Source organism: Eschrichtius robustus, chromosome 3, assembly GCF_028021215.1.
Source record: "Eschrichtius robustus isolate mEscRob2 chromosome 3, mEscRob2.pri, whole genome shotgun sequence".
Classification (NCBI taxonomy): domain Eukaryota; kingdom Metazoa; phylum Chordata; class Mammalia; order Artiodactyla; family Eschrichtiidae; genus Eschrichtius; species Eschrichtius robustus.
The window spans coordinates 34,724,825-34,747,429 of NC_090826.1; the positions used below are offsets into that span (position 1 = coordinate 34,724,825).

Here is a 22,605-nt window from a genome sequence, read left to right on the forward strand (position 1 = left end):
TTTCCTTTGCCCAGATCCATCAGAGGAATCACTATGGCAGCTATATCTTTATAAAATATATTTCTTAAATAGTAAGGTTTAAAAGTCAAAATTGTTTGTTGATACATGGGCTGCACCATGGATGCTGTGTTATTAGCAGGCATGAAAACAACATTAATCTCATTGTACATCTCCACCAGAGCTCTTGGGTGACCAGGTACAATTTCAATGAGCAGTAATAGTTTGAAAGGAATCTTTTTTTCTGAGCAGTAAGTCTCAACAGTGGGCTTAACATATTCAGTAAACCATGTTGTTAGCAAATGTACCTTGGTGGTCAGAATGTTAAATGAGCACTGGCTTCAACTTAAACCCACCAGTTACATTAGCTCCTAACAAGAGAGTCAGCCTGTCCTTTGAAGCTTTGCAGCCAGGCAGTGACTTCTCTTCTTTACCTATGAAAGTCCTAGATGGCATCTTCTTCCAATAGAAGGCTGTTTTGTCTACACTGAAAATCTATTGTTTAGTGTCACCATCATAATGAATTATCTTAGCCAGATCTTCTAGATAACTTGCCGCAGCTTCTGCATCAGTACTTGCTGCTTCACCTTGCACTTTGATGCTATAGAGACAGCTTTGTTCCTTAAACCTCACGAACCAATCTCTGCTAGCTTCAAACTTTTCTTCTGCAGCTTCCTCACCACACTCAGCCTTCATATAACTGTAGAGAGTTAGGGTCTTGCTCTGGATTAGGCTTTGGCTTAGGGGAATGTTGTAGCTGGTTTGATCTTCTATCCATACCACTAAAACTTTCTCCATATCAGTAATTTCGCTTTCTTATCATTTGTATGTTTAGTGGAGTAGGACTTTTAACTTCCTTCAAGAACTTTTCCTTTGCATTCACAACTTGGCTAAATGTTCAGCACAAAAGGCCTAGCTTTTGGTCTATCTCAGCTTTCGACATGCCTTCTTCACTAAGCTTAATCATTTTTAGCTTTTGATGTAAAGTGAGAGATGTGCAACTCTTCCTTTCACTTGAATACTTGAGGGCCACTGTAGGGTTATCAGCTCGCCTAATTTCAATATTGGTGTGTCTCAGGGAATAGGGAGGCCCAAGGAGAGGAACAGAGAAATGCAGGAAAGTCCGGTAAGTTTAACAGTCAGAATACAAACAACATTTATCAATTAAATTTGCAGTCTTACGTGGGCATGGTTCATGGTACCCCAAAACAAGAGTAACATCAAAGATCGCTGATCACAAATCACCATCACAATTATAACAATAATGAAAAAGCTTGAAATATTGCAAGAATTATCGAAATGTGACACAGAGACGTGAAATGAGCAAATGCTGTTGGGAAAATGGTGCCCAACAGACTTAACACAGGGTTGCCACAAACCTTCAATTTATTAAAAATGCAGTATCTGCAAAGCACAGTAAAATGATGTATGCCTATACAATATTTAAAAGTTCATGTGATATCCTGAAGAGAACATCTATTAACCCACAGACCTGGATTCAAATCCCAGATCTGGTTCGATAACCTCGGACAAGTTACAAAACCTTTGATCCACTTTCCTCATATCTCTTTCATAGAGTTATCATGACAATCGGCCCTAAGTGTACACCAGGAAAACTAGTCATCAGTATTTATTTACCACCTGTGTCCAACAGACACTTCTTGTTTATAGTTAAGTCATTTTGCAAATAATTTACAGAATAAATAATAAAAGGATTGTGGGGAAAAACCTTGTACGAGATATTTCAGTGGGAATTTAAACATAGCAAACCCAAATTTTCTATATTTTATATACATAATACATATTTAAAATAGTCAGTTTTTCTGGTTTTGAAGGTATGTATATCAAATGGTCAGTATCTTTTGAATGTAAGTGCTTAAACTGTCGCGCATGAAACTAAAACATCTATCTTGTAAATACTGATTCCAGATTTCCAATCTCTAAAATGTTCTACTTTATTACTTGTGGGTTTTTCTTCCTTATATTTTGCTATCAAAAGGCAATGCTGATTCCAGATTATAAATATATATTTAATAGATTCTAGCGTATTATTAATTCTTGTTCTTCTTCTACTTTTCAAAATGCAATACATTTGTAATTTTTGATGGCTCAGAATTTTGTTGAAGGATGGCCACCTCTGCTCCATAACTGCAAAAAACATTTTCATATTTGGTTTATAAATCCCAATAGAATGATGAATCCAATTAATGCTTTCATTTCTATATCATTTATTTCCTTGTAAGCACTTTTGTTTACACATCAGACTTCAGGATCTGTCCACTTATGAACCATATCAAGTGAATTTTGGTGCACAAACATCATAAAAGATGAAAAATACTGTAACATGACTTCCTAGGAAAAAATGGGATGATTCAGATTCTAGTCACAAAGTACTGCACGATGAAGACCTTCTTGTTGAATGACTAAATGGATGAGAATAGCATGTATCTTTTTGTCCTTAGAAATATATCACTAACTCAGTATTTCTTGGGTTTGGGAAAACTAATCTATAATATCATCCACTCAATTTCACCATCATAATTAGAGTGTTGCTGTCTGTATTTAACTTCTGATTCTACTGATAACAGTAAACAATTTTCCTCTATCAATTTTCATCTTTTTGTCATTATGAGCAGAAAAAAAATACCTAAACTCTCAACTATGTTCAATGAAAACTAAAAGGGAAAAAAACAAAAAAAGACTAGACTTAAATGGCATCTACAGACTTTTATTATACCTTCTTGAACGATGCAATACTTTGGGCAATACAATAAGAAAACTGAAGGATAATAGCGATAATTTCGTTACTTCATTGTCCTTCTACATCATTCAATCATTCTGCTATATTCTTGTTATTTTAGTAGTTGGGCATGATGGAGAATAACTGATGGGTAATGATGAAATAATTCTTAAGATGATGATAAATTTTCTAACTGTGCTTTGGAAGACTTCTTTTCAAAGAATAAAAGTCATAAAGTAATAATCTTAACAAATTAGAACTACTCAAAATACATACTCAAAAACGAAATTGGGGGGGGGGGCCTTCCCTGGTGGCGCAGTGGTTGAGAATCTGCCTGCCAATGCAGGGGACACGGGTTCGAGCCCTGGTCTGGGAAGATCCCACATGCTGTGGCGCAACTAAGCCCGTGTGCCACAACTACTGAGCCTGAGTGTCTGGAGCCTGTGCTCTGCAACAAGAGAGGCCACGATTGTGAGAGGCCCGCGCACCGCGATGAAGAGTGGCCCCCACTTGCCGCAACTAGAGGAAGCCCTCGCACAGAAACGAAGACCCAACACAGCCAAAATAAATAAATAAATAAATAAATAAATAAGTGAAATTCTTTAAAAAAAAAAAAAAAAAAAGTGAAATTGGATCCAACAGACCCTGATGATATACTAAGGGTTAAATAAAATATATATGAAATATTCCCTCCTCCATTATTTGATCACATATTATTTTGTATTAATCTTCTAGTATTCTTTCTCATCTCCTACAATTTCTATCGAAGAGTATGCTAATATGCACATAAAAAGATGATCATCATCATCTGCCATCAGGGCAATGCAAATCAAGCCCATTATACAATGAGATACCACTTCACATCCTAGGATGGCTATAGTAGAAAACGCACACAATAAAAGGTGTTGGCAAGGATATGAAAAAACTGGAAGCCTCCTAATTGTTAGAGTAAACTGGTGCAGCCTCTTTAGAAAACAGTCGGGGCAGTACAAAAGATTAAACATATGACCCAACAATTCCACTCCTAGAGAAATGAAAACATGTCCAACAGAAATGAAAACATTACACCCATACAAAACCTTATACACAAATGATCATAGCATTTTTCATAACAGCCAAAAGTGAAAACAACCCAAATGTCCATCAACTGATGAACAGATAAACAACTGTGATATACCCATACAATGAAATGTCATTCAGTCATAAAAAAGGAATAAAATGCCGCTATATGCTACAACATAGATGACCCTGAAAGCCTTACACTAAATGAAAGAAGCCAGACACAATAGGTCACATATTGTATGATTCCATTTATATAAAATGTCCAAAATAGTCAAATCCATAGAGATGGAAAGTAAATTACTGGTTGCCAGAAGTTTGGAGGATGAGGGAGGGTACCTGTTAATGAGAAGTGGGTTTCTTTTTGGACTGAAAAATGAAAATGTCGGACTTCCCTGGTGGTGCAGTGGTTAAGAATCCGCCTGCCAATGCAGGGGACACGGGTTTGAGCCCTGGTCTGGGAAGATCCCACATGCCGCGGAGCAACTAAGCCCATGCACCGCAACTACTGAGCATTCACTCTAGAGCCCACGAGCCACAACTACGGAGCCCATGCATCACAACTACTGAAGCCCGCGCGCTCTAAGGGCCGGCATGCTGCAACTACTGAGCCCACGTGCCGCAACTTCTGAGCCCGTGTGCTGCAACTACTGAAGCCCACACACCTAGAGCCCGTGCTCCACAGCAAGAGAAGCCACTGCAATGAGAAGCCCGAGCAACACAACGAAGAGCAGCCCCCCCTCACCTCAACTAGGGAAAGCCCATGTGCAGCAACGAAGACCCAACACAGCCAATAAAGAAATTAACTAATTAATTAATTAATTAAAAATGAAAATGTCCTGGAATTAGATAGTAGCGGTGGTTGCACAACTTTGCAAATATACTGAAAACCACTGAATCACACACTTTTAAAGGGTAAATTTTATGGTATGTGAATTATATCTCAATAAAAAATATTTTTTAATTAAGAAAAAAACTGGAATCAAGGAGCTCCAATCTAATATAGTGGTATACCCAACAGAGACAAAAGTCACTTGTCACAAAGCAAAGTAGATGGTAATGCCCATAAAGAATTCAAGTTTCTCGATTTCAAGCTGTTTCCTGGCTTTCCTTTGGACCACGTTAGTCTTGATAAAAGTTCTAAATAGTCATTAATGTCAGAGTAAGTCAAGCAGTTCAGCTACCCAAAGAATAGGAACTCCAAAGTCTCTCAAATTCAAAGTATATGTGAGTTAATATTAAGAAGTAAAATAAATTATTTTGACCCCTGGCTTGCTGATCAAAAGAAAAGGTCTGAGTGAGAAGAAGCAAAGTGACGATTTCTAGAACATCTAAAGACCAGCCTTTAATTTAAAACAGCAAGAGAATTAATATACAATTAGAAAAGTTTCCTTAAGAAGAACAGAACAGCTACTTCTTAGTTAACTAGGAAAAGACATGTTTATTCTTGTGATAAACACATATTAAACATCTGCTATGTATCAAATATTATGCTAGGTGCTAGGGGCCTATGAAAATGAAAAAGACCCAATCCTTGTCAACGAAAAACTCACAACTGGGTGGAACAGATCAAAATACAGATAGCTACACCATTTAGGAGCTGTAACCGTGGTATATTCAAAGAACTATGGTAATAAAAAGAAGAAAGAGGTGAAAATAGGGAGGGAGGGAGGAAGGAAAGCAGGAATGGAGGAAGGGAAGGAGGAAGGAAAAAGGTGAAACAAAGAGAAAAAGGAAGGTTGCCTCCTTTCAGAGTAATGCTGACACTTGAGCTGGGCATTAAACAATGAGTAAAATAGAAAGAAAGACTACCTAGATACAATGAAGAGTATGGGCAACAACATGAAGATATTTAACTGCATCATAAATCCAAAAACAATGGTGCAGTATAGCATCAATATAAAGTTCAGGGAGATGAAGCTGAGGGCTAGGGTTGAAAATGTGGCATTAGAGGTAGGTCTGTGTGTTTATTAGTGTACCATAGCTTAAGGCAGCAATGTAATAGATGGAGCAAAGGTAAGCAGAGATTAGAGGAAGGAGACAATTGGAGGTGACACAATAATCCATGTTATTTATCATTAATTATTTTTTTTAAATCTCATTTCTTCTAATTACTTTGTTTTCATATAAAAACCCAGAATCTCAAAACATCAGTGATGATGTAAGGAATCAGATGAAAGAATGGATTAGGTTCTAAACCCTATATAGATCAGGACAGTACTACATACCTTCTTATTATAAAAATCCACAGTGAAGCAGAAGCTCCTAGGCATGTCTCATGTCCACAAACTGGCTGGAGACAACACAGAAGCCCTACTGTTCCAGCATCAAAGCAAATGGTTAAACTCATTTCACCAATTTTCTCTTAACACACACAAAAAAGGATCAAATGGAAATTCTAGAAACAAAAAGTCCAATAATTCACCAGATGTGACAGAACAGAGTCAGAGAGCCAGAGATCTTGAAGATAGATAAGTAAAAATTACCCAATATAAGGAACAAAAAGGAAAAGAACAAAGGAAAATTAATAAAGAAAGCCAGAATGACCTAGGAAACAATGTCAAATAGTCTATCATATTTTAATTGGACACTAAAAGCGAAGGAGAGAAAATGGGGCCATATTTTTTTTTAAAAGAAATAATGACCAAAAATATCTCAAATTTTGAGATATCTCAAATTTTGAAGGGGATGAAAACCCCTTCTTATTGATCCTAGATTAGCAAATTCCAAGCAGAATAAAGAAAACCACACTGAGGTACATCATAGACTGCTTAAATCTAAAGATAAAGAAAAAAATCTTGAAAGCTACCACAGAGGAGGTAGGGTTGGGGAAGGGCATATTACATACAAGAAAATAAAAGTATATTATAAATGACAGCTGACTTTTCTCCAGAAATAATGGAGACCAAGGATGATGGAACATCTTCAAAGGTCTGAAAGATGGGGAAAACCCAAAAAACTCAATATTCCACACCCCCAAAAAATATGAGGATGAAATAAAGACCTTTGCAAGTAAACAAAAGCCTACAAAATGTGTTGCCTACAGTCCTGCACTACAAGAAATGCCAAAGGATGTTGTTAGGCTAAAGAGGAAAGATATCAGATTGAAATTTGGATTTATAGAAAAGAACATCAGGAAAGATAAAAAATTAGGAAAATATTTTAGTCAAAATAACTTCCTTAAAACACAACTAACCTTTTAAAGCAAATAAAACAAATCCTAAGGTGGGATTTATGATGCAAGGAGAAGTACAAGATATGACAACAGCACAAAGAAAGGGATGGGTAGATAAATGGAATTATATTGTTGTAAGGTTATTACACTTGTGAAACGGATGGGAAGAGGTAAGTAGTAAGTGGTATGAAGTGTGAGGTGTAAAGTGAAAAGTGGTATAATATTACATCGAAATAGACTTTGATAAGTTAATAATACATACTGTTAAGCTCTAGAATGACTACTGAAAAATTAAGAAAAGGAGCATATAGCTAAGAAGTCATTAGAGAAAATAAAATATAATACTATATTTGATTAACCACAAAGGTTGCAAAAATGAAGCAACACAGAAACAAAAGAAAAAAAAAAAGAACCACCAAACCAATAATCATATTAAATACAGACTAAGCACTCCAATTAGAAGGCAGAGACTGTTACACTGAATTTAAGAAGGAAGAGACAATGGCTACATGCTGTTTATAAGACACACACTTTAAATACAAAGACATTTATAGATTAAAAGCAAAATACTAGAAAAAAATATACCATGAAGTTGCACAAGAAAGCTGTAGTAGCTATATTAATAACAGACAAAGTTTCAAGACAGAGTATTTGAAGAAATTAAGAAGAACATTTCATAAAGACAAAAGAACAATTCAACAGGAAGATTAAACACTCCATACATAAATATTAATTTGAAATGGATCATAGACCTAAATGTAAAAACTAAAACTATAAAACCTACAGAAGAAAACAGAGGAGAAAATATTTATGACCTTGGCTGATTTCCTGGACAGGACACACAGTCGTTAATCATTAAATTAAAAATTAATAAATTAGACTTCATCAAATCTAAAACTTCTCTTTTTAAGACATTATTATGAAAACAAAAAGGCAAATCACATTTTGAAAAAAATGTTTACACAATATAAATCCAAGAAAAGACATCTAAAATATATATAAAACTCTTACAACTCAGTAATAATGACAACCAAATTTTAAAAGAAAAAAATTGCAAAAGACTTTAAAAGAACTTTAAGAAGTGATGATATACAAATGACAGCTAAGCACATAAAAAAGATGCTCAAAATCAATGGTCATCAGGAAAGTTCAAAATAAAACCATTATGAGACACTACATCACATCCTCTAAAATGACTAAAATTAAAAAGAGAGAGGGAACTCTATGCAGTACTCTGTAATGACTTATATGGGAAAAGAATCTTAAAAAAAGTGGATATATATATATATGTATAACTGATTCACTTTGCTGTACAGCAGAAACTAACACAACATTGTAAATCAACTATACTCCAATAAAAAGTAATTTTAAAAAAGATAGGTAATATCAACTGTCAGTCAGGATATGGAGCAACTGGAACTCACATGTCTTGCTACTGGGAATGTAAAATACACAACCACTTTGGAGAAAGATTTAGCAGTTTCTTATCAAGTTAATGTTCCATCTACCCTTTGACATAACAACCCTTCCATTATTCAAGAGAAACGAAAGCATATGTCCATAGAAAACTTGTATAAGAATTTCTTAGTAGCTTGTTCATAATAGCCCTACACTGAAAACAACCCAAATGTCCACCAACAGATAAATGGACAAAAAATTGTGGTATAGTCATACAATGGAATACTACTTAGCTATAATAAGAAACAACTGACATATGCAATAGCATCACAGACATTTTGCTGAATGAAAGAAGCTAGACACAGAGTATATACCAAATGATTCCATTTATGTGACGTTCCATTATATGAGATTTATGTGACCTAATCCGTTATGGAAAAATCTACTATGGACTTAAAGATCACTATCTAAACCTGAGGCCTGAATACAACTTCGTTTTAAAGACTGAGATAATGCATGTAAAATAGCCCCCTAGTCTGTAAAGCTATATACAAATGTAGACATTATTATTAACTTATATCAACAATTCTGGTACAGCAAGTTAACGTCCTCCTGGAGAAGAATGCAATGTCTTAGTCTGTAAAATCCCAAAGAAAGATCACGAACTAGAATTGTCCAGCTCTGAACACATCTTCCAAAACCGAATCACCTGCCAACTTCAAGATGTGTCAAAGATGAACAATGGACTTAAATGCCTTTATTTTCATCATTACAAAATATTTATCACTTCAAATAAAGTATATTTTAATTATTCCAATAATTTCTGACTGAAATTTTATGTCAATACAAAGTCCCCTGCTCTATTACACACTGACATGACCTTTCTTTAACAGCTCTTAGATTAGAAATAGCCTAATAAAAATGCCATTATCTGATTAAATATAAATAAACCCAAGAAGTTAATATTAATTTAATATTCCTGGGGAAAGCAGTCCCTGTCATAAACAGTTAGCCATTCCAAATGGCTACATCTGTGAATTTTATGTTTTAACTAACTATATTATCATGTATATATGCTCATTGGTAAAGTGAATCATCACAGACTATTCTCTGCTCTTCCTTTGCTCTCAGTGCACACCATATCAAGAGCCTCAGACATAGTACTGGATCCCTTTTGTCCCTGACTTCTTTGGCTTCAGACCATGTGTCTCAATGTTTTTTCTCTCCCAGTTTAGATATGGCAATCCAATTTTAAAGGGTTTTTGTTTTTTTTTTTTTTACCCTCCATCATCTTAGGGTGCTGCTCCTGGGTAGCTGCCCACAACTCCAAGGCACAGCATTTGCATGCACCATATAGATAGAGTGAACATCCTTCCCGGTTTTAGTCTTGGTTTATACCTATTGCCTATACATAATTGAGAAAAACGTCTTTTTATTCTCAGAAGTTTCTAGTTTGGGCAACAGGTTAAATAATCACTCTACTCAGACCACAAAAATAGGCTACGAACAGTCAATACACAGTAGGCACTCAAAGGCAGGTAGCTTGGGTGGCTAACTGGCTGAATGAATGTATGGACAAAAACTATTCCAATGCCAGCTCAGGTCTCTGGAACATTCTTGTTGAACAAATACAGTCCTTTATTACTTTTACATCGATTATCAAATAATCTAAGTGTTGCCCAGAAAAGATTATTAAGGAACTCACTCTTAATCAATGGATTAAAAATACTATGTAAGACTGAAGTAAGTCAGAAAGAGAAAAACAAATACCGTATGTTAACACATATATATGGAATCTAAAAAAAAAATGGTTCTGAAAAACCTAGGGGCAGGACAGGAATAAAGACGCAGACGTAGAGAATGGACTTGAGGACACGGGGAGGGGGAAGGGTAAGCTGAGACGAAGTGAGAGAGTGGCATGGACATATATACACTACCAAATGTAAAATAGATAGCTAGTGGGAAGCAGCCACATAGCACAGGGAGATCAGCTTGGTGCTCTGTGACCACCTAGACGGGTGGGATAGGGAGGGTGGGAGGGAGACGCAAGAGGGAGGGGATATGGGGATATATGTATACATATAGCTGATTCACTTTGTTATACAGCAGAAACTAACACAACACTGTAAAGCAATTATACTCCAATAAAGATGTTAAAAAAATTAATAATACGTAATTAGTATACTGATTGTAGTATAGTAAATGGTTTCTCTAAATGTTAAGGATACTTAAAAGCAGTATATTCTATTAAGCAATTAATAGTTGGCCATATCTTGTTTTTAAATCATCAGTGCCTAAACCTAATCTTTTTAGAAATTATTTAAGTAGAAAATAAGTAAGGTTTTACTACATCACAACTGATTTCCAAGAGACAGCTCACCTATATTTACTATAACTCATAATATTTACTATAACTCACATATGATAGATAGTATGACTTATATGTTACTAGTTTAGGTTAATTCAACACTGTCTTGTATCTCAGTATTTATCAAATTAATTATTGAATCTAAGCCTAAAAGAAAAAAACTTGATGCTCAAATGAACTTATGACTGGCAACAACCCACATGCTCTTCAAACGGTGACTAAACTGTGGTAAATCCGTAAGATGAACTATATGAAATAAAATGGAACTGCTGATACTAACAGCACAGATGGATCTTAAATGCATTATGCTAAGCGAAAGAAGTCAGACTCAAAAGGCCACCTACTGTATGAGTCCCACTTATATGAATTTCTGGAAAAGGCAAAATTATAAGAACAAAAAATAGATCAGTGGTTGCCAGGACTTGGAGTGGGGGGCAGTGGGGCACTGACTACCAAAGGGCAATACTGTTCTGTATCTTGACCATGGTGATGCTTACACTGTATGCATTGGTCAAACTACTAGAATTATATGCCAAAGAGTAAATTTTACCATGTATAATTTTTGTAAAAATTAATCTGAGGGCAAAAAAATTATTTTTTAAAAAGCAGTTTAGATCTGGAAAAGAAAAAAGAGGCCAACAGCAACAAACTGTTATCTCCCACCCTTAAGAACAGAGACTACTGCATGTGCAAGTAAAAGGCAGCTCTAACTAAACTGCTTTGACTAACAGTGTATTGTCAGGGTTCTGTGCCAGCACTACTTTCCGTTTCTGCAGTGTTGTCTCTCTGAATCAGACCCTCACCTCTTATCTAACCCAATTTTTCAAATCCTCTCTGAATGCCTCTCTCAATGCTTAGTCCGGGCTTTCTAACCCTGGTTTGTCTAACTGACCACCTTACATTCATAATCCACTTCTGCCTTAACATGCACTCTTGGCATCAACCCTTGACCTCATGTTAGTACTTACATTCAACCTCAACTCTTGACCTCATGTTAGTACTTACATTAATTCCCTTAATTCCTGATTCTATCTCAACTTTGTTCTGATGGATCCCTCTTGATCATGCCCTCTTCTCAGCCTTCAAAAGGGGGTTCTTACCTATCATGAGTTAAAACTACGAAGGGTAATAATTTCTTCTCTCCTTGAAGTGCTTTAGAAGTGGCAAACTCTAAAGCTTCCCTTGGGAACCCTATGAGTGTTTTTTCACTCCAATAATATGATGTACTTATTTTTGTCCAACTGAACTCTTGCCTATCTTTAAGTTCTACTTCCTGTTTGGTTTTATTCAAAGACACAGATAAGACATCAACTTCTTCCTTACAAAAATTATACATCTACTTTAAGACTATTATTAAATTTAATACTATCTTCCTTCTTCAAGGTACATACCTATGATTCCTGCAACACTGTTTATCACTTAATGCTTGCTATATCTCATGTTCTCTCAAACCTCTCCAGTCTTTCTACAACCCTTTACAAATGAAATGACCAAAACAGGATACTAGCAAATAACAGACAATTTACAAATAAATACAACACAATACTAACATGGCCAAAAAAGAATATCCTTTGAACAAAAGCAATCAGTCAACTATGTTATGGTCTCTTACATTATGACAGAGGACAGGAGTAGAAAATAATCACAATCTCAGAACTTCCAAAAGTTAATTCTCTAGCAGTGAGCTGCTGTCTCCTCACAAACCAGGAGACCCCCAATCTCCACAGCCATTGAGCATTTACAACCTCCCCACCCCAGGGAAGAAAAAGCATCCAAAAAACAAAAAGCTCTTCTTACTATGAATTCACTGTAGTTATCTCTCCCAGGCCAGGCAGGGGGCCTTCACGGGGTCTTAAACTTCTTAGCTATCATTTCATTTCTCTTAGAGCCCATTGCTGCTATTTAATTATGCAACTGTTAAAACTACTTCTTATAATCTTTTATTTCCTTTAAAGTCAAAGTATCACTTTCCTGAGCTAGAGAAGAGGGAACAAGGTTGAGAAAAGATTAAGCTGGAAAGCAAAAAAAGAGAACTCTATTTTTTTAAAAACTGAATTTAGCTGATAGGATTTGTCTTTCCATAAATGTGAGCAAAATACTTACTTTGAAGATAATTAAGAGGTATTTGTGAATTCCAGAATAAGAAGGCTTTTACCAAAAAAATTAGATCAAAAAAACCAGACAAAAATACAAAAAACAAAGCTAATGATAAGAGAGGAGATAAGAGACAGGAATTAAAAAAAAAAAGACTGCAGGATACAGAAACAGGGCTATAATCAAGGGAAAAGAAAATAGAAATCTATCCCAAAAAAAGCAGCAGAGCTATGGATGCAAAATATAATTTCATTTTGTGTTTCTTTTTAAAGAAAGCAATAATGTAGCTGTTTATATTTAGTTTCAGGGAACTGAGAAAAATGGATTTCAGACCATCAATGTACATGGGAGAGTATCAAATATTAAGAGCTTTTATGACAAAAGCATCTAGAAAATAAAGGATTGAGTCAGGAATAAATAATCATATAAAAGCACCTGTAATTAAACAATACTTTTCAAGTTTAAGTTGGCTTCTACACCTCTCCGGTAACACACTGAACAGAGAGTTATACCATGAAAGTATAGGGAAGAAGAAGCTGTATGAGCTACTTCTAACTCTACCTCTTGGACCCATCTGGATCATGGCAGCAGGTAGCAAAATCCTAAGGGTTTAGTTAAAGTACACCCATCACCCAAGACCAAAAACTATTCCCACCCCACCTTGGCTCAATGGTTTTCTCCCACTGTGGTGAGGGTGGTATTGGAAAAGCTCCTCAAATGCCAGGAAACACTGTAATACAAAAAGAAAAAACAATTCATAAGTACCAAAACTTAACTAACATTTTGGCTTCCCTTTCAAGGAAAACTGGTATAGTGGAAAAAACGCCAGTCTAGGAACCAAGAAACCAAGTGTATTCTGCTTGTTGGGCACTCATTCTAAGATGTTTGTGGTACTCCAGGGGATTTGGTGGGGAGGGCACCACTCACTCACTGCTAAGGGTTACTAAACTAGTAGAATATATGCCAGAAGCTCCTGATGGCCATCTCTGTCATGAATTGGGCTGAAAATGAAGCCATCAGAGAAGCTAGCAGAACTAAGGGATGTAAAGAGACATCTCTGGTGATACAACTGAAGAATCCTCTCCAGTTCCAGCCCTTCCTGCAGATATTTTCTCCCTTAAGTTAGTCTGTAATAGGTTTCTGTGACTTGCAAGTAAGTCTGGCCAATACACTTGGGTTCTAATTCCACACTGAACTTGGGCAAGTCATTCCTCATTTACTGGCCTTACTTAGTTCCTCGTCTATAAAATGGGCTAGATCTGAGGTTTTCAAAACTTTTTTTAAGCAATAGAACTTTTTTAAACAAAAATCTTATTTTGATATCAAAAACTAAAATGATTTTATTCATGTAAATGTATTTTATAAGATCAGATTTACAACATTTACTTCTGACCAAAATCAGTAAGAACAACGGGTATTTAAATCTCACCTTGAGACTGAAAATAAAGATGACTCTATTAGTAGAAATGTATTATCAAATGTATGATATTTATCACATCAATGATAAATGTACGATACTTATCATATCAAATGTATATTTACTATAATCACCAAAGTCAATGAGAACAATGATGTGTTTTGATAAAAATGAAACTTTAAAATTAGAGACTAACGGTAGAAGTTGAAAGCTTTCATTAACCTCCCAGGATTCAATTTATTTCCGTACTGTTTTGGTTGCATAGGAGTAAGACAACCCTGATTCAAAATGAATAGTTGCAAAGAATAACATGGTATTACTTATTCACCTGCCTTACCCCATGATATTATTTAAGTAAAGGCAGAAAAAGCTTTTAAGTTCTGCACAAAAAAAAAAACCTAACAGCACAAGATTTTTAAAATAGATATCCAATTGGTTAAAATTTAGTACATAATATAGCTAAGCATTCATGGGTGTTGGTTTTTTCTTTTTTAATGATTTAAACCTCATTTAAAAATCAAATCTGAATCAAATGTTTACAGATTCCAATTAGTATCTTCATAGAACTCTAATAAAACAGCTAATCTCTAAACTCTATTAAGATTTTTAGTCAGATTCACATACACTCACTACCCATCAGAAATTGTAATGAAGCAAATATAAAAAGTTATAATTCCTTTTTTTATAATAAGCCTGCTTTAAAGGAAAGAAAAATTTCACTAATTCCTATTCACAATCTTAGAGTTATGAAAACAGACAAATAATAAACTGGGTCAAATAAGACTATTACAATAATCTATTCAATCTTACTGAGAACCAACTTGATGGGGCAGATCATAGAAGGTGCTATAAAACATTCATTATTTAAGAGTGCCTGCTTTACAATTGAGATGAATAACTCTCCATGCCCAACCTCAAGAAGTTAACAGTCTAGCAGAGGATACAATACAGCTGACCTTGAACAACACAGGTTTGAACTGCACGGGTCTACTCACACATGGATTTTTTTCAACATTAAATACTACAATACTACACGATTGCAGTTGGTTGAATCTGGAGATGCAGAACTGTGGATTCGCAGAAACCGTGTATACCAAGGGCTGACTATAAATTATACTTGGGATTTTCGACTGTGCAGAGGGTCAGTGCCTCTAACCCACGCATTGTTCAAGGGTGAACTTTACATTCATTCATTCAACAAGAGTGTCTCCTCAGTGCCACCAGCCACTGTGAAAGAAACAGGGGCTAAAAAGTGAACAATATACATACTATCCCTACCCTCTTAAGTTCAGACTTTAACCTAAAGGCAATAGATAACCAATGAAGATTTTAAACAAAGAGACCATATGATTAGGTTAACCTTTCTGAAAGATGGCTGGCTACTATTAAACTGGAGATAGTAAGCCCCAGGATATAGAAACCAGTTAGGAACTACTACAATGCTGACAAAGTAACAGAAACTCAAAAGATGGAACAACAAACTCAGTTGAAGTATGTGAAAACAAAAAAACTTCAGAGGGTAATGCTGCAGCTCAATCTTAAAAAACAAGGAGTATGCAGACAAGTAGAGGGAGTTTGTGCAATAAGAGAAAACCATAGGAAAGGCATGTCTGGGAAACCTCAAGTATCAATAAGTTCCTCACAGTGGGTCTTGAATGAGGTGAAATCATTGCTAGAAAGGCAGATTAAGGAAAAGATAGTAAAGGATATTTTATAACAAAGAAACATCTCCAGGACACTGGGGAGTGCTTTTAAGCAGGGTGATAACATGACCAGGCTTACGTTTTAAAAAAATTCTTCCAGGGACAGTAGCCTGAGGAAGATGACAAGAAGTCTAACCATCCAAAAAAGAATGCGTACTTGCCAACAGATAAACTATCTCAAAGTCCTAATCTAACTAACAATTTATCATGACAACCAAATATGGTCCAAGCAAGTACTCTGAGCTTTAGAAACCAAGCAACTAGTACCAAGTTCAGGCCACAATGTATTTGACATGGCCTTGATACCAAAAAAAGGGACGTTTCTGCAGATAAAATACTAAAAATGTAACAATGGCAAAAGATAAATGGAATGAAGAGGAAAAAACAGCAACTAAGAAAACAAGGATATAACAGAGAAAATTTTACTTCAGGGTAAGAGTTACTTCCACTTGTCAATTACATACAGATTCACTTCTTCTGTGTAATAATAAATTGTGGTTCCAACAAGCAATTCAAAAGCCAAATTTAATTTAATGCATAACACTTAAGAAAATAACCAAACAAAAACTAGATTAGAAACAGCAAACTGTAACAGAGGACCAGCCCTATACTAGCTAGCTAGCTTCTCATTGCTTAAAAAGAAATCTCTCCCTGTCTGGCTGGTCCTTGAAGCATACCAACTAAAAGGGTGAGGTGAGGTGAGGTGAGGTGAGGTGAGGTGAGGTGAGGTGAGGTGAGGTGAGGTGAGGTGAGGTGAGGTGAGGTGAGGTGAGGTGAGGTGAGGTGAGGTGGAATAGGGAGGGGTGGGTAAAGGAGGACTTGCTCTTTCTCAAAGGTTCCTTACCAGTGAACTAGACGAGTTCCTAAATGCTTTCATTCCAATTCTCTTTCTTTATATAACAAATATAACTCAGATTCAAACATGCCAAAAGATACAATGAAGAATCCAATTATTTTATCTTAAGAAAATGAATCCTACCTTTCCAGGGTCATCCTTGGATCGAGGCACTTTAAGGAAACACTTGTTCAGTGACAGATTATGTCGTATGGAATTCTGAAATTAAAAAAGAAAGAAAAGCCATAAGGTCATTGGACTCCAAAAACCAAAACCCCCTTTAGAAACAGAATCAGAAACCTAAATATCTCTATGCACCAGAATACAATTACAAATGGAATAAGTTTTTTAAATGAGCTTCAAATTTAAACCTTTCTGATTTTCAAATTATGAATGCTACAAAGGGGAGTAGTTATTGGAAAAGACAGTTTCTAGTGCATTTTACAAAACTCCAAATAATGGACTATATGTCCCATTTTAAATGTTTAGTAAGACCTTTCAATGATGCAGGAAGATGTCTGTGATTAACGTTAAATACCAAATATAAAATTGTATGCATATTATGATTTTAATTGTGATACATATTTATTAGCTAATTTATTTATTCTTGGAAACAAGTCATAATGCAAAATGCTAAGAGTTATTCTACATGGAATTATAAGTGATGATTATTTTCCTCCATTCAGTTTTCTGCAATGTTCAAATGATTTACAAGGCACATGTGCTATCACTTTTTAATGAGTTTAAAAAGTTATAAACAAAAAAATTCCACTGCTCCATTACAAGAGTACATAAAAACCAATTCGGTTCTCACTACAATATTTAAGAAAGAAAACCACATGGGAAGACACTGACTAGAGAAGCCAGCAAGAACACGTAGGTTCCTCAATGTAGCAAGAAAGAATAAACAACTTGGATGGAAGGAAAACGCACTTAGAGACCTGGAGAATCTGTGAAACAGGAAATCTTTCATGAATAAACAGGACTATGCCACAATTTTCACAGAAAATACCCAAAGACCATTTCTTCTTAATTAAATGCTCTAAAATCCATTTCATAATTTTGTTTGTTCCAAAATGGCCAGGTATCTGGTGGAGAGGCTCCAATTGTATTTAGCCACTACTTAGAATTGGATGTTGGGCAGGGGGTTATTTTTTGGCATAATGTCATTTTATTTTTAATGTAAAATTCAGAACTCTAACAATGCCTCCATTAAAACTTGCCTCTCATGAGGCAATACTGGGATTAAAGAAGTTTTTAAAAGATGACCAGAGAATGTAAATTCAAGCCTATCTTATTACCAAACATCAATTAAAACTTATGGGGCTTCCCTGGTGGCGCAGTGGTTGAGAATCTGCCTGCCAATGCAGGGGACACGGGTTCGAGCCCTGGTCTGGGAAGATCCCACATGCCGCGGAGCAACGAGGCCCGTGAGCCCCAACTACTGAGCCTGCGCGTCTGGAGCCTGTGCTCCGCAACAGGAGAGGCCGCGACAGTGAGAGGCCCGCGCACCGCAATGAAGAGTGGCCCCCGCTTGCCGCAACTAGAGAAAGCCCTCGCACAGAAACGAAGACCCAACACAGCCAAAAATAAATTAATTAATTAATTAATTAATTAAAAAAAAAAAAACTTATGAATGGGAGTTCCACCTCTACTTGGAATGTAAACAGCTACAAAGACTGATGATCCCTCCCAAACAATGAGAAACCAATGGGTAAGCCAAAAAAAATGTCTATTTTTAAACCACATCAGAGAGCTGAGGTTGCAAAGCAGCCCAACAAATAAAATTCCTAAGAGGGTAAGCCCATTCAAGGAGAAAGGGGACAAACTGTCTCACTTTTCGGCAGAATATGGGAGAAAGAGGTGGCCACCATCCAAGCACCCAAGAAATTAGCTAAAATTTGAAAGGCCAAGCATGGTATCAGTTTAGAGTAGCAAGGATCCCAGACACAAGGGAAATTTCCACTCACCCTCAAGCTCAGAAGAAGCTCTTGGACCTTCACCGTATGCTCACAAGAAAGATTGGGGGCAGGAAAGGAAACCAGAGAAAGTCTCCTTTGGGGCATAAGCAGGAAGGAGGTAACTGATGGCCACGAGGGGAAAAAAAGCCACACCACCTTCTACAGATCTTACAAAGCAAAAAACTTAAGTTTGAGGTAGGGGTAGCAAAACTTCTCACCCATAGGGCTCTGGCAAAGATTACTTCTGAGTAAAGAATGGAAACAAAGCCCTTCTGCCTCTAGGGAGGGATAGGAAACACTTTCCCAGGATACAGGCAAAGATCTATTGCTGATGGAGGAAGCAAAATCCTTTTACCTATGCGACAAGTGTCAGAAACTACCCAGGGGCCAGTATCCTACAGCAATACACCATGCTGAGGTGGAGGGTGACTATAGCTGGGAAAGGGACAGGAAACTCCCAAGCAAAGGTAACTGGATAAACAAGGATAACTAACCTGGCTGAGGGAAAACAAACACTGAAAAAGCCCCACCCTCAAGTCCAAGGGCCTGAATAAGACTAAGGCTGGATCAAGACACCCCCCCCCCAAAAAAAAACCAGCCCCTACCACAAGCCCAGCAGTGGATAACAAGTAATGACAACCTGCAGAGAGAGGAGGGGCAGGAGCATGGACAGAGACCCCTATCTGTAGCAAGGTGGGCAGAGACAACTAAAAAGAGAAAACAGGAAAACTGAGAAAACCCTACAGCACCCAAGCCTCCCACTCCAAGCACAAGGTAACAGGAGTCTACTGCAGGAGGAATGTAAAGTCTGTGGTATACTAAAGGCAAAGATGCCAACAACAAAACCCAAATCCAGCTCAACTACTGATGAGTGTAATTCGACTCCCCACACAAATGGCCTGTGAAAAAAGATGTTTGTCCATTTACAAGTACAAATAGTATTTACCTCTATCTCTACCATTCTTCTACACATGTAGCTGGAACTCAATCAAAAATTGCAAGACACATGGAAAAGCAAGAAAAAAGAAAAAAGCCCATTGTCAATAGATAAAGTAACCAACAAAACCCAACTGAGAGATGACGCAGATGTTAGAAATATCAGACAAGAACTTTTAAAAAGCTATGACTAATATGTTCAGGCACAAAGTAGAAAAAAGTGCACAACTTGCATAAAGAGATGGGGAATTTCAACAGAGATGTGTAAGCTATAAGAAAGAGTCAAATGTCAATGATAGAAATAAAAAACATGATAAAAGATAAAGGATTCCCTAGATGGTTCATCAGCAGACTGGACCCAATTAGGGAAAGGCTCAGGTATCTTGAGGCTAGATCAATAGAAATTATCCAAAATAACACACATGCACATAGGCATGCACATATACACAAATACAAAAAAAAAAGATCATCCAAGAACTGTGGAACAATACATATAATTAGAGTCCCAGAAGGAGAAATGGAAAAGAATAGGGTAGAAGAAAAATCTGAAGATGTAACAGACAAGAATCGTCCAAAAGTAATGCAGGACATCAAATCACAGATGCAAGAATTTCAGAGAACACCAAGCAGAAGGAATTAAAAATCCACACAACTATATTCATTATAGCCCAAAAGCTGAGAATCAAAATGAAGAGAACATCTTGAAGGGCAGCAAGAGAAAAAAAGAAAGATTATGTACAGAGAAATAAAGATTAGAATTACAGCGATGTCTCAAAAACCATGCAAGTTAGAAGACAACAAAGTGACATCTTTAAAACACTAAGAGAAAAAAAAAGTCAATTCTATATGCAGTAAAAATATCTCTCAAAAATGAAGGCAAAATAAAGACTTCTAGACAAACAAAAGCTGAAAGAAGTCATTTCTTGTACCGCCAGTTGGCTGGCAATATTAGAAGGAAGTTCTTCAGGCAGAAGTATGATACCAAATGGAAACCTGCATCTACAAAAAGAAATGAAGAGTTCCAGAAATTGTGAAAATGAAAGCAAATTTTAAAAATCACTTTTTCTTATCTGTAATGCCTTTAAAAGATAACTGTCTAAAGCAAATATAACAATTATGAGATTTATAACATGTAAAAGTAAAATGTACAATAACACAAAGGTTGGCTCAGGGGAATTAGAAGTACAGCTGACCCTTGAACAACACGGGTTTGAATTATATGGGTCCACTTATATGCGGACTTTTCCAATAAATACATACTACAGTACTATACAATCCAAGGTTGGTTGAATCCGCAGATGAAGAACCATGGATATGGGGGGCCAATTGTAAAGTTATACATTCGACTGTGCAGGGGTCAGCGTCCCCTTAGTCCCCGGGTTGTTCGAGGGTCAACTGTATAAGGTTTATAAAGTTCTTACACTATACATAAAATGGTATAATGAAGGTAGAGTGTGATAAGTTAAAGATGTGGGTGGTAAACCCTAGAGTATTCACATCCTAAAACAAAATTTAGGAAGAGGTATAACTAATAAAATAATAGTGAAGATAAAATGAAATCATAAACAATACCCACTCCAAATCCAAAAGAAGACAAGGAAAAGAAGGAACTAATCAGAAAAATTACCCATTTAAAAAGTTCAAGATGGGAAAAAACCAAAATCAAGATGGTAAGAAGAAATCAAAATGGTCATGTTTTCTAAATGGCTTCACAGTGGAAGAACACATCTCTACTTAGATCATCCTCCTCTACAAAAAGCTTAAAAGCTGGAAATCTTCAAGACTCTGCCACTGTCCTTTTTTCACTTCTACATTTGCTGCCTAGGCAATCTCATCTACAGCCATGGCTTCAATAACCATCTGTGACCTTTCTCCTAACACGTATTTTCAACAATCTACTAGACATCTCCAGAAACACCTCCAACTCAACATGTTTAAAACTAAACTCAATCTTTATTCCCAGTGTGGTCTTCTGCCAGTTTTCCCTTCTCTATTTAAAGACAGTTATTCATATAACTGTTCCAATCAGAAACCTGTAAGACCTCCTTAACTCCTCCCTCCTTCTCACCATCTAAAACAAATCTGTCACCAAATCTTTTAAGTCTACCTTCAATCTACCTACTTTATTCCATCTCTTCTGTTACTACCTCAGTCCAGGACACCAGTCTCACCAAAACTAGTACAACAGCTTCCTAACTGGTGTCCACCCTCTACCTTCCTCTCTTTACCCCTCCTCCACCATTCTCTACCCAACAGGCAGTTACCTCTTCACAAGGCAAATCTGACATTAGTGCTTCAATTAAAACCTTTCAGTAACTTCTCATTGCACTTAGGATAAAATCTAAAATCCTTAAAGCCTCCACAAGACTCTTCATAATCTCACCCTATCCTGCTGTCATACTCTCTATACTAACCCCCTCCAATGGTCTCTCTCACCTCTAGGCTTTCCATTTATTGCTCCCCCTGCAAAAGTTACTGCTGCCAGCCTTCCTCCATCCCTTTCACCTGAGTCTACTTAACTTTCAATTCATTCTTGGTTTAAACGTTAGTTCTTTAAGGAAGTCCTTTCTGACTTTCATAAATTATTAGCTTAGGCCAAGTGTGGATTTCTCACCACACAGTAATTTGTTTAATGGTCTTCCTCTTCCATACTGTATTCTGTATCAAAATGTAAGTAGGCTCCATAAGGGTAGGGATCTTGTCTACCAACTCAGAACCTAGAATATAATGCTTTTCCTATGGGAATCACAAATCTGTTGAAAAAAATACCAAAAGCATATTTAGAAAATAAAAACACCCGGAGAGATATGAGAGCCAAGACATGTATTTACAACACACAATGAAGAAAAGAGATGACTTCAGACCTCACAACTTGGGGAGACACTACCTCTAACAACCCTAAGGAAAGAAGTTGGGAGAGTA

The 22,605-nt window shown here is 36.4% G+C and overlaps 1 protein-coding gene across 4 annotated transcripts in view; it reads right to left on the minus strand.

Moving 5' to 3' along the window:
- Positions 1 to 22,605, minus strand: part of FOXJ3 (forkhead box J3) — a 130,557-nt gene that overhangs the window by 62,030 nt on the left and 45,922 nt on the right. For all 4 annotated transcript variants that reach the window (XM_068539658.1, XM_068539656.1, XM_068539657.1 and 1 more), the window contains exon 4: positions 16,931 to 17,005. In XM_068539658.1, coding sequence (XP_068395759.1) covers positions 16,931 to 17,005 — 75 coding nt within the window. The remainder of the gene's footprint in view (positions 1 to 16,930; positions 17,006 to 22,605) is intronic.